The 14,134-nt window shown below is 32.8% G+C and overlaps 1 protein-coding gene and 1 pseudogene across 1 annotated transcript in view; both read right to left on the bottom strand.

The window, feature by feature from the left end:
• The window catches only part of MYO9A (myosin IXA), a 245,311-nt gene that overhangs the window by 174,625 nt on the left and 56,552 nt on the right, over nt 1-14,134 (bottom strand). Inside the window, exons 5-8 of the mRNA XM_023521568.1 lie at nt 11,500-11,599; nt 10,003-10,059; nt 4,471-4,568; nt 813-939 (exon numbers count right to left, since the gene is read on the bottom strand). Coding sequence (XP_023377336.1) covers nt 813-939; nt 4,471-4,568; nt 10,003-10,059; nt 11,500-11,599 — 382 coding nt within the window. The remainder of the gene's footprint in view (nt 1-812; nt 940-4,470; nt 4,569-10,002; nt 10,060-11,499; nt 11,600-14,134) is intronic.
• LOC111731115 lies at nt 3,843-3,961 on the bottom strand (annotated as a pseudogene).

The raw sequence follows: 14,134 nt of genomic DNA, 5'->3' as shown, positions 1-14,134 counted from the left end.
AGCAGGATACCATGGTAGGTCCTGTCATATCTTCTCTAGCTCCTCAACTTTGAAGGTATCTTCTTTCTACTTATTACTAAACCTTTATTCCTAGAAACAGTCCAAACTATACATAATAAGAATTTTAAAAGCTTGGGTTCTACAGTAAGATTTACTATCAAATCACATTTGCTGTTAGTCTAACTTTGACACTGGTGTGCCCAATTTCTCAGGATTGGATTTCTCCTTTTTTACCAACACCTGAGTTCCTCTTTGACTTGCCTGAATTGCTCTTACTAAGTCTCTCACCAAAGAAGGAATACTCCACTAGAACCAGAAGACTTGATACTTACCAAATGCCTGAACTTATAAGATAAATCAGGCAAGATGAGAAGTCGGCTGGGAAAATATGAGAAATCATTACTCCAGAAAGAAAGAATAAGGTAATAAAGACCTTAATAAGGAAAGAAGCATGGTAGAAAATGATAACCTTAGATTCCTATTTAGCCATGAAGAGAAAAAAAATTAGTATGCTTTTCTCCCCACCCATCCACATACTCCATCTTCAAATAAAATAATCTAAACAAAATTTCAGTCTAAAGTGAAATATTCATCCTATTCAGCAAACTGAAGGATTATAGATGTCTGGGGCAAAGCAAGGCAGGAAAGAAAACCTAAATCTTCTACTAATTGTGGCATATTCAATAGCAAAAATTCCATCTCTTGAAGAAATACTATTAATAAAAAGCATTAACCCATTTATCCCTACAAAATAGTTACAGAAAATAAAAACTGAGGCATTATCCCTTACAAATGAGAATGTAATCACTTACTTCTAATAATTCTGAGACAACAGACAGAACTTCAGGATTACAGATATCTATGGAGTCATCCCGGTATGTCTTCTTTTTATAACAGATATTGCCCAAATGTAGTATTGCTGAGAGAAGAGAGAAAATCCTGCGAAAACAGAACCACAAATTACAGCTTGCTTGTGTGCATTCTCTAAGCCTACTTCCTACATCCTAAAAATTCTCATCAAACAAAGTAACCAGTACAAATATGAAATATTTAGTCTTCAGAAAATAAGAAACATGGGAATAATAATTATAATTAAAATTTATTGTTTACTATGTCAGGCAATGTGAAAAGTGCTTTACACAACTTTAATTTCAGTACTATACCACTAATCAGATATAGTTATTTGAAGGGGACTTCTTGCTGTTGTCTAAATCTTGTATCACTTGTCAGATAAAGTTGTCTGAAAGGGACTTCTTGCTATTGTCTGAATCTGCTGTACTGTTTCAAAAGTCCATGCCTTTCTAAATGTTTTTCATTCTAAAGGGAATGCCCTTTCCTTACACTATTTCAGATCTACTGAATCAGAATCTTTAGGGGAAAGGCCTTGTAATCTCTTTTAACAAAGTAGCCTAAATGTTTTTTAAAACAGTCTGAGGTCATTGGGGTATATTATCTAATATCAGGCCCCTACTGTGAAACATCTACATCTAGACCCTCTTGCAGTCAACAACTAATCCCTCCACTTGTGTTCTCTATCCCATGAATTCCAGTTTACTCTGGAACATTATTATACCTTTTTCCTATCTCTTGCCTGAACCTACAAGAACTTTCTATCAAAATAATCTCATGTTTGCTTCTCTCTTACTTTAAAAAACCCATCCTAGATCTCACACCTTCTCCTTTCCTTCACAAACAAGCTTATTGAAAAGTTAACTTATACTCCTTGTTGTCACTATGTCATACTCTACTCACTGTCACATTCTGGCATCTGCCCCTGACTAAAATGTCTCATAGAGGTTACACCAAGGACCTCCATGTAACTATGAACAGTGTATTATGTCCTTAATTTACCTGACATCTCAAAAGCATTTAACATAACTGAACACCTCATCTATAAGCCATTTCTAGAAATCTATATATACATGTATCTTTGTGCCTGTCCAGTTATTTCCTTAGGATAAATCTGTTCCACTTATGAAATTTTAACTATGTGTTTTCCTAAAATTAGGAAATATTCTAAATAAAACAAAGATATTGCTTTAGGGATCTAATAGCTATACTTTCAGGAGTCCTGAATCAACATCTAATTTATAGGTCTAATTTCTCAAATAATTAAAAATTTTTTAAAGTTTGAAAAATTAATATGACTCAAACAAAATACAAGTTAACTATAAAGAAATAAAAGTATTCTGAATTAAATTAGAGAGGAAACTCAGTATCAACTAAAACATTATAAAAACCAATGGAAGCCAAAAGACATAAAAACAAATTCCTGAGCCTTTTTTAAAAAACTACTTTAGTGGTAGTTTATATTGTTGTTTATTAAATTGTTCAGAATTTGGGGTTCAAAAATCAAAACATTAATGTCTTCTCAAACACAAATATATGATGCATAGTCTCCAGCAATAATATCATATAAGCAATCAATATACTGTAATTCAATATTAAAAGATTAATAAATATGAATACGAATCTCTATTCTCAAAAAGCTTATAATCTTGCATTAGGAGATAAAATTAAATAACTATACTATAGGGCAGGATATCTTAAAATACAGACAATGCACAGTTAAAGAAAATTTCATTAAAAAAGTAGTACTCTAAAGAAAACAGGTTTCAATTCACATGAACTTTAGACTGCCTACAAGGTTGTATTTAGAGGAATTCTGGGGTAGATCTGACTGCAAAAGAAAAGAACATTGTGATTTATTAGCAGAGTCAATCATGGCCACAAGAGATGGGACCAACAATACATATTATATACCCTACCCAAAAAATTCAAAGTATTTAAATGAGCAAAAAAGAGATGAAGATATTTCCTTCATGGAATGGAGAAAATAGTGAATATTCAAAATATAACATAATGTTTTATAGAACACCATTAGTCTAGTTAAAATGCAAAACTTGTGTTAAGGAATATCTAAAGATAATAATCTGAGTGATAGGGAAGGGTCAAATTGAATGCCAGCCTATGAGAAACACAGTATTTCCTGTGGTTTCCAATATAAGATGGATACTATCATATCAGAAAGTGTAAAAGACACTCCTTGGTGTGTGAAAAGTAAATACTGTATTTCCAACCTATGTTATCTACCTTATGTTATCTTTAAAAAATTAAATTAAGATTATTATTTGATATATAGATTGACGCTTCAGTTCACATGTCAATCAGTCAGGTGTCACATGAGGTAAATGTGGTAGCCTGAGGGAAGAATGTAAGTAATATAGTCTGGAAGACTTCAGAGGGTACTCTCATTTATCTAGTAACTTTCAAGTGAAGTGAAGTTTATGTCACCAATTAAATGAGTTTGCATATTTACATATTATATTATTTAGTTTTAACTTATCTTTCATAAAGAAATTCTGACAAATAGTCTGCTAATTGAAGATGCATTCCAATAAAGTAATTATAAGCAAAAAAGAAATGACAGAACTGATATTTTTCTACTCCTACTATGAGATTAAAAGTTGACAATATAATCCTATCTGACATATTTATTAACACTAATTCCCTTCTCCAAAAAATATTTATAAGTTATTATTTTTTTCTGGTGAGGGTCAAGGTTATTTGTGTCTTTAATTTTAAATAGTGTTTTATTTTAAATATAATTTACTTCATCTTTAACTCAACTTTTTTATGTTTCTATTTTGTTTATATTTAGTACAATGCATAAAATGTTTAGTACAACAGTACAGACATAAATTTACAGAGGAAATACACAGAAAATTATGTTTTACTAATAGGTATGTATACCTTAATAAGATCAGAAATAAATGATACAGAAAACAAGAAACTATAAAAATAGTGTTATGAAGCACCAGTTTTTTTGTTTGTTTGTTTAACGCCCACAGCACCTGGTATTCCTAGGTGGTCTCCCATCCAAGTACTAACCAGGCCCGACCCTGCTTAGCTTCCGAGGTCAGACGAGATTGGGCACACTCAGGGTGTCATGGCCATAGACTAAAGCACCAGTTTTTAAGTTAGGTCCATGGAGAGGCTTCAAGGGGCACCATAAACTCTTAAAATATATTCTAATATAATGTAATACTTTTTTAAAATAGTTTCAAGTATACAGTACATCAGTCAGACATTTATATAGTTTATGAGACATTCCCCCTACTACTCCATCTTCCCTCTGGCTCTACATACAGCCATTACCTTACTGCTGTCCGTATTCCCTATGCCATGCTCCCCATTCCCGTGACCCTCTATCAACTACTATTTTGTAGTTCTTTGCGGGAAGAAGATCTTCAACTTCCAAAACTGATTTTCAAAGAATATAAAACAAAAAAAAGCAATTCATAAACAGTCTTTTAGAAAAATTAACTTTCTAAGCAACTTCTAAGATGGAAGAGGTACTAGATCAGGGATACAATAAAACTACTTTGAAGGACCAAGGAAAAGGCATTTTTGAAACACATTATAATTTGCTCTCTACTGAGGGTATAAGAATACAATAAATAAACTCACTGTCTTCGGGTCTTGGGAAGAAATCCTACCATTTCCATTGCCAGTTGTAAGCGTTCAAAGTCATGCCTCAAATCTTCCCCCTCCACTGTGAAGTAATCCTGCTTATTTAAGAAAAAAGGGAGGGAATCAAGATTACCTACTGAAAACTAACATAAGCCACTCAGAAGAAATACAGTAATTTTAGAAAAGTATACTGATGTATAAAAATTAGAGGTGGTAAAATATTTAGATAAAGTCAAATTCATTAAACCTTTTATCTTACTACAGGTATGCAAACTAAACAGATACTTATTAAATACCAGTAAGTTACCTTTTTTTCTCCCTTTCATAATCACCAAGGCAAGATCTCAAAAGTAACTACCAATTTTGATTTTGAGTGGTTCTGAAGTGATTTGGAGACCCAGAGCATTTAAGAGGGCTCAATTGCACAAACAAGTTGTTATTTATTCAACTAATATTTAATAAATGCCTATGCATATGCAAGTCACTGAACTAGATCCTGGGACATAAAAATAAATTTTAGAAGAAATTTAGTTGAGAAGTGGAGCCTAGATGTAAATGATAAACATGTTTACATTATATCGATATTAGATATAAATAGGTCCTAAGAAAATAATATAAATATGGTAATCAATCAGCAAAAGAAAGAAGTATATGTGAAAGCATGAGAACCTGCAAAGAACACACATCAAATGAGTCGATAAAAATAGTTGTGAACTACCAGATTAAAAAAAATATTACTTTTTTAGAATAATCCTTCTGCTTCAGTTCCCAAAAAAGTCAAAACATTAACACTGTACAAATAAGTCTTTAAATCCCTTAGTATATGTTCTCACAGTCCATTACACTTACATTTCCAAAAACCTCCTCACACATATTTACTTTTGTAATGCCTATCCTCCTATGGAATGTTGTATCAAGTCCTCAATAAATGTATGAACTGTTATCTGTTGTAGTCACTGCAGACCTCCAAGTCAGTGCCAAGCAGAAAGTGGGCAATTATAGAAGTAAATATGTAATCACTGAATTACTGAATAAGTACTGAATGGAATGAAACATTCCTTCTTGAGAAATATAGTGCTCATTAATTTTTTAAGAAGTATTTATCAAGCATCGACCATGGACAACCTGCTTCAGAAACCATAAGAATGAGTCAGTAAATATATCTAGATAGTTTGAAGTTAAATATTACAGTTTAGAGTGCTCTTTAAAATATATTTATTATCTATATGGAAAAGTTCACGTTTAGTTTAAAATTTTTAATTCACTTTGAGGTTTCTTTCTGAGAACCCATGCATTTAATTTTCTGCCTATAAAATGTTTGATAAGCAATTTTAGGACACACTTCCACAGACATGACAATGTCCTACTCACTAAAAAATTTTAACACATTTTTTAATCTATTGTAAAGTTTTAAAAAATGCTCTTGGCTTCTCTTCCCCCCCAAACCACAAATAGCTCATTTATTTTATAATTTAGTAAACATTTTTCTATAACAAGTAAGTGTGGGGGGCAGCTATGCTTCCACTTGTGTAAACTCAATGATATAGCAATGATTCTTATAACTGACAGTGTTCTTATCGGCTCTCAAAATGAATATAACAATGTATATACAATACTAAGAAAGTAAACTGAAAACACCAAAATATAAATACATTTATATTTGCTGTTATCCATAATCGACTGTTCTTCAGAAATACTTCAGAAAAGTCTCCTCGGTGAACACCAAAATCACAATTATAAATTTTAAAATGTGTACTTAACTGTTTCACTGATAATAAGGGTATTAGGAAAGCTAAGGATGGATTAATCTATCAAACCAGAAATATCCTTACCTTAATTTGGGTTTCTACGGAAGTGAAACTTGAGATCTAGACTCAGTACAATTAGCAGGGGGATGGGGAAAGTAAAATAGAGAAGGCAATGTAGCCTAAACAGGGTCCAATTTTAAAGTAGTTACTACAGCAGGTAACTGGAGTTTAATCTCAAAGTAATCTCTGGGAGACAATATAAAACACACAAAAGTTGAGAGAGCTGAAGTATTTAGGTACCATCTCCCATTAGTCACTGGTGGAAGACTTCTGGCAAGGGGTGGGCGGGTAGTGAGCCTTTAATTCCTATCTGTAAGAGCACAAAGGCCAGGGTTCTGAGAAAAAGCCTTCAGGCACCAAGATACAAATACTGGCTGTTGGGGGTCATTTAGAGAACAATGAACTGGTAAGGTTCAAAGAATAAAGCAGAGAACTAACTCAAACCAAATTGTTCTTTCACGCTATCTGCCTTTTTCCCCTTTGTATGAAATAATGAGAAGCCTTTCTCATTTAAAAGTGCACAGGATAAGCCTGGCAAGTCATAGGTATTTAATGTGGGTATGAGGGAGAGAAAGTAAAGGGTATAATCAAATTAGACATTTTTTTTTCCACGCTGTCTATAGTTTTTAGAATGATGTTTGGAAAATCATACTTCTTATAACTATCAGTTGATAGTGCAGGACATAAATCAGAATAACTGACTTTGAGAGTTAGTAAAGATACTGGAGAACATTTAAAAATATATACACATATATATGTATGTATGTGTATGTATGTATGCATGTGTATATATACACATATGTGTGTGTGTGTATATATACATATATATAAATAAATAACATAGCCTGAATGGAATCCCAGTTACACTATTAACTTGCTTCACCACCATGGGGGAAGTCACTTAAATTCTGAGCCACTGTTATTTCTTGCGTGAAAGGTAATCATACTAATTACAACCAGGGATTTTATAATGATCAAATATAATATGGATGTTAAAGTGGTTTTTAAGTGGAAAAATAGATGCAAAAATGTTGTGCAGCATGTAGAGACCTTGTATTCGACTGGCATAGGATGAAGAGTAAAGCCACAAAGACAATATCTGAGAGACTAACTACAAACTTATAAACTGTCAGAGAATGACAGGAGGAGTCTTTACGCTGTAAAATACTTAAAGTAGAAAAAAATGGAAACATCATGAATTCAAAGGATCCTGCCCAAGCTGCATCAGGATCTACCTGTACTGTAGCAGGTCTACCCCATGGGAAAACAGCTGCCAGGTATTGTACATGTTTGGATTCCTATAAAGGTAGTAATGACCAGAATATGAACCTGGTCTCAACAAGATAGTAAATTCTAATCCCTCTGCAGCATGGTGGACATGACAGTATCCCAAGACTTACTGTGACAATTCTCATTAAAACTCTGCCTGGTAGTTAGTTGGACCCTAAAATCATTCAAAGCTTGGTTTGGAAAAATAAAAAAATTAAGTTGAAAATAATCTTTTACATTGAAGTTATTCAAAACTAGCTTTGAAGTAAAACTATTTAAATAGATTATTACCATTTAAAGAAGGGAAATTAGCATTTACTAAATATGTTCCACATATGGGAGTCAATATGAGAGTCACTTGACATATATAATCTCACAAAATTCCCAAAAATACAAGGAGATAATTATGGGTATGTATGTATTAATTATATGAACATTTTTAGTGGAAAAAATAGACTCAGAGGTTAAATAATTCACCTAAATGACAGGGGTGGCCAAATTAAAATCTATCCAATTCTAAATCCTCTGCTCTGTCCCAATCAACAGTGGTTGCTTGAGCTTATTTAAAAGAATAACCTTTAAAAGGAATTAATTCACCATAAAACAATGGGCAACAGGGTCCCCTATTAAAAGCCATTTTCTCACAATAGTTCCCGTTGGGACAATTTATACGATTCCATAAGATGTATGATAAATAATACAGAACAAGTGGCAGAACAGTCCTTAATAATCCTCTCTTCCTATAACGCCAGTCACGTAAGTTCTAATAATTCAGAAAGAAACAAAGTTTAGTCTACCCCAAACTTACAGCTAAGAGTAAAGAACAAATCAAAGATCCTCAGACTGCCTGCTTTTATTAATTAACTTGTAAGAAAAAGCAAGAGAAATTAATCAAAGTTCAAACTATAATAGATTTGAAAACACAACAAGCAGGAGGGTAGTGATGAAAAGTGATGTTAACAGTATGGTTACAAAATCTTTCTAAAAGAAAAAGATGGATAATGATGATTCCAATGGTGGCAGCAATGGCGAAAATTTATTGTGCACTCTATCAAGCTGTTTAGATGCACTAATTTAATACTCACGAAAGTTAGGATAAAGACCATTATTAACCCCTTAGATAGATGATGGAAACAACAGAATTAAGTGACCTGCTCAGGTTCTCAAAACTAGTATGTGGATGAGCCAGTATTCAAGTCAGGTCTGTTTACTTCCAAGCCAAAATTCTTAAGCATTACTTAGACTACCTAAAGAATAGCAGATCAGTTTGCGATATCATTATAACCTCTGTACAGGCAACAAGTCTCATATCAGCCATGAATTTCCAGGTCTCCTACCTACTGTCTAATGAGGCACAGTCACTTGGTGTATTAAGTGAAAGATGGAAGCCTCTTAAGAGTAGCAAAACAACATAAAATTTTTCTACTGAAATTTTTCGGAATCTATAATTTAAATGTCTAAAATTTATTTTTCAAAATGTTAAACCTGAAACTATAAATTATCAAGTTTATTATGAAATGGTAATGCAATTAAACTTTGTCTGAAGGAAAAAATTAATATCCATAATCGCGAATCTTTTTCAACTCTGAAATGGGCTCATTCTGTAATTTAGTGGACTTTGTAATCACATGCAATGAGAATTAAAATCATGGTTATACAAAGCAAGGACTAAGACATGCCATGTTTCCAGAAGGAATAGTTAATAAATTAGTTCATTAGTTCATAAATATATAGAGAGATGAGTGTTTTTATTCAGTCTTTTATACCTGACCTAATTGTAAACTAAAGAGAAGGTAAGTAAAGTTTTGTGCTCTTTTTATGATTATATACTTGTCCTTATAAAATATTACAAATAAAGCTAAATTTACCTACTCCTGTTATATTACATCATATATGTCCTTAAATTAGTTAATTTAAAATGTAAAATAATCTTATTTATAGGAATTTCAATTTTCAATTTTTAGAAAATCACATAAAGCCCCTCTTGCTATTAAAAAAGAACCAAAGAAAAACCATACATTCATTATGTAAAAGACCGTTAACTGACACATAAAACGGGAAGGGTGTAACTTTTAAAAATAAAGACTACTACTCGCGTGAGTAATGAAACCACTAAAAATGAATTGAAAAAAATAAAATGTAAACAAAAAATCTGTAGTTCAAAAGGATCTACCATAGATGCTGAAATCAGAAATGCAATCAATTTATTATTAGTCAAAATAAATACTGAATATAGACTAAATGTTGGCAGAAAAAAATTAAAAAATGGAAATTGGTTTTCAATCAACAAACCATACACATACAAAATAAATCAAAGAAATTAAACATTGATTTATCTTCTTTCCTAGATTGTTTTGATGTCAGCTGATTTTCTTTCTAAGTCATCACATAGATGCAAATGAGCAAGGTAAGGGTCCTTTAACAGGAACACAGAGTAGGTATTTGTACTGACCGGCTCAGAGTCATAGCAATAATCATCCCAGCTCTGTCTGAGGGGTTTCTTTGTTATCTGAAAGTAAGGCAGATTAGTTAGGTAGAAGTAATGGTTATTACACTTCTCTAATTATCTCTTAGATAAAGTGTTCAGGTATCACTGCTGCAATCCAAAGAAAGTTATTTTGTATAGCAGCATAAAACAAGAAACAACTAGGTAAACATTCAGATTCTTGGAGATCATATATTATTATAACTAATCCATACTTGCTATTGTCCTGTGACTAAGATTTTTATTACCCTCTGAGTCCCACATTCTATGAATAGTGATTACATGACAAGAATACGTAAGGTATGGCCAATGACTACAAAAAGATCTGGAATAACAGTAATAAATTCAGAATTTCTCTAATACTAACAACTATCAGCTCATTTATGGGCAATCAGTACTTTTTAAAAAGGAAAATATTTAATCGCACAAATAAAATGCAAATTGTTTAAACAGGAGGGTAAAACTCAGAAGCTAAACCATCTTCTTAATTCTATTTAGTACAAATTGCCCAGTATATTGGGAAGTGATATTTTTGAGTAATTTTGAAATTCTCAATATATTAATACAAAGTTATGTTTGTTTAAATATGGCATTTCAAAATTAAGAAACATCAGTTATACAGCATGTTGTATACTTTCATAACCTAAAATACATACAATCTTTGAGCCATTATCAAAGTGTCAGCTTGCTTACGAATCGTTAAGAGTTTTAAATTCTCATAAACTCTTTCCAGACAATACATCTTGCCTCAAACAATTAAAAAGAGATAATGTGTTATTCAAATGATCTGTCATACCAAATCCATTAATATTAGTTCCAGAATTTCTGCTAACATGAGGAATAATAAACTTAAAAAAAAAAAAACAATCTAATAAAAAGTTGTGACAATTACTCCTTATTTTGGAAGTTTAGGAGTGTATTGTGAGTTTCAAGGTAAGATACAAACTCTCTAAGTCATTTCCTTTGATGAATTTCATATTGAGTATTTAATGGGATCACTAAATTACAAAAATAATCATACTATAAGTCAAAATCATAGTTGTCATGCAAAGAGGTACGTTAATTAGATTTCAAAACATGCAAATAAAGTTTCAAGTAATCCCTTGCAAAGAACAAGCATTAAATATTACTAACATTTAACATTCATGGCCGTAAAAAGTAAATCACTTTAGAAAGAGTAAACCAGTTTTCTCACATGGAAATACCTATAAACAGTTTATTATTCTCTTAGTCTCACCAGAAGCAAAAGGCACACATATAACGAATCTTTTAAAACTCATGAGAGTAATAATAATTTAAATTTGAGAACTGCATCATGCAATTTTTATATTACATGTATGAGTGATTATTGCTAGTAAATATCCATTACCAGATTTGGGAAATAAAGTACTAGGAAAAAACTTTTCTCAAGAGCTAAAATTTAATAATGCCCTACATTTCAATATGCTTTTCATGAACTCTTACCTGATTGAGATAATGATATTCTTCTGGTTGTTTAAGATGAAATGCTAATCTCTCTTCTTCACTTGCTCCTGCCAGGAGGTAATAGAACACATGGTAGTTCCTGTTGGACACAAAGAAATATGGATTTATAATGAAAATGACCTATAGTTATCATTTAACAGGAAAAAGAGCAAACATTAAATAGTAAAATGTTTTAGCTTGTATTGAATGTATACATGCAATTATCGGCTTGTTTTGCATGTATTGAATTTAGGTGATAAATTCAATATTTAAGTACTATGAAATAAAATGATGCTTTAGATGAAAATTCTCTCCTCCAAAAACCAATAGAAAACTAGCACATTTGGCAAAATCAACTTTTTAGAATTGTGGAAATTAACCAAAAGTTTACAGAAATCCAGAGATGTTTATATAAGAAAAACAGCTGATTTCTCAGTAAAAACAATAAGTTTTGTGGCCTTTTAACTTGTTTTATTCCATCTCCTGCTCACCAGATCCATGGTAGCCTTCAAAACCAACAGTTCAGAATCGTAATGAACACTAGAAGCCTGGCAGCCTCCAAAAGAGGGCAGAACAGGGCTGGAGCTCATTCACAGCCTTGTTCTCTGAGAAATATCATTATTTCAACTGTCTGATGGTTTCCTGAAAGAAGCCATGTTCGAAACTGTCTTTATTTGACCTGACCCATAGTTAACCCACTGTGAAAATCTTTTCCCCAGAGACATTTGTAGAAAACAATTATAAACAATTTTTTTAACACGTCTCTGTCCAAAGCAGTGGATAAATGCTGGAGCAAATAATGGGCTCACCAAAAACTTAAAAGAAAGATCTGAGAAATAAGATCTCTATACAGGCTTTGAAAAGCTCCAATATACTCCCGGGAATCTAGACGGTCATGTGCATGCATAAGGCTGTGCACATGTGCAGGGCCGCATATCAGCTCAGCAAAGACCAAAGGAGGTACTAAGCTCCACGCAGCAGTGAAGCCCAGGGATCAGAGAAGAAAACAAAGCAGGGACCAACGGCAAAGAAGCAACAGCTGATTATCACTTGCCTGTGGTTGCAAAATGAGAGGCTGAGCTACAAAAACCCCCATGCACCAAACCAGACAGCACCACTCCATATCCTCCAAGACCAAACACTGCAGAGCCCCAGGAGAATTTAAACAAACGCTACTGAAACTGTTGCTAACACTGACAGAGACTGAGACAGAGGGTAGTAACTGTGATTGAACATCTATAAACGGAAAAAAAAGGCATTATCAAAGCTCAAAGAAGGGATCCAAGAGGCTTAGGTCCATCTAATGGAAATCAAAAGAAAAACGCCTTCGTAGTGACAGGCTAAAGAGAGATCTTTATATAATAAACCTTTCTGAGGAAAGGAAAAAAGCAGAATGCACTTCTATTAATGCCTACTTGGAGAAACAATCCATTAAACACCATGAACAACCAAAGTGACAAGGCAGTTCAGAAAGAGAAAAATCTCCAGAAAATAAGCTTAAAGACACAGAAACATGCAACTTAAATGACAGAGAATTCAGGATGGTACTTCTGGAAAAAACTCAGTGCAATCCAAAATAATTCATATCAACAATTCCAAGAGTTGAGAAAACAATGAGATTATCAGAATGAGTTTTTTAGCAAGGAGAATGAAATCCTGAAAAAGAACCAAATAGAACTTCTGGAGCTGAAGCACACACTGAAAGAGATGAAGAATGAAACAGTAAGCTTGGGAAATAGAGTCGACCAAATGGAGGGAAGGATCAGTGACATCAAAGTCAGAAATCTAGAAATAATGCAGAAGGAAAAAGAGACTGAAGAAATAAAAATAACGAAAGAGAAATACAAAAACTAAATGATAACATCAGGAAAGGAAATACAGCCCTTCTCCAAGACATATTATATTAAAATTATCAAAAATTAATGACAAAGAAAGAATTCTCAGGGCAGCCAGGGAAAAGAAGACAGTAGCCTATAAAGGAAAACCCATTAGATTATCGTCGGACTTCTCAGCACAAACCTTACAAGCCAGAAAGGAGTGGAATCAAATATTCAAACTATTAAATAAAAGGAATTACCAGTCAAAGCTCTCCTTTAGATATGGAAGAAAAATAAAGACCTTTTGAACATACAAAAACTGAGAGAATTCTCCACTATGAGGCCTGTATTACTGGAAATACTGACAGGGGTCAGCCAACCTAAAACAAAATGACCAAAAAAAAAAAAAAAAAAACCAACATAACTATGAATAAGGCAACTAGCAGGCAAACAGAAGCAGAGTAGTGCAACCATTATTAAGAACACGGCATTCTAATTTTAAGCAATAACAGACTTACTACTGCAAGATAGTAATGAACATTCAGCATACATAGGGACAAATTGAGACAATAACAGAAAAGGGGAGGATTCAAAGAACCGAACTGACCAAGGGGAACAGAGATAAGGCACATGTAGAAGAAAATAGACTACTGCATATATATACATATAACTATCCTTTACATATTTGTAATGATAACCACACACCAAAGATACAGAACTGAAGTACCTAATATAAAACACGAAGGACCACAGAAAATCCACAAAATCCAAGCAAAACACACAGAAATGCAAGGACAAAGAATCAGTGGAAACACAGA

The sequence above is a fragment of the Pteropus vampyrus genome, unplaced genomic scaffold (genome assembly GCF_000151845.1).
Source record: "Pteropus vampyrus isolate Shadow unplaced genomic scaffold, Pvam_2.0 Scaffold10, whole genome shotgun sequence".
Lineage (NCBI taxonomy): Eukaryota > Metazoa > Chordata > Mammalia > Chiroptera > Pteropodidae > Pteropus > Pteropus vampyrus.
The sequence above is the reverse complement of the archived record's forward strand: the minus strand, read 5'-3'. Positions and strand labels throughout refer to the sequence as shown.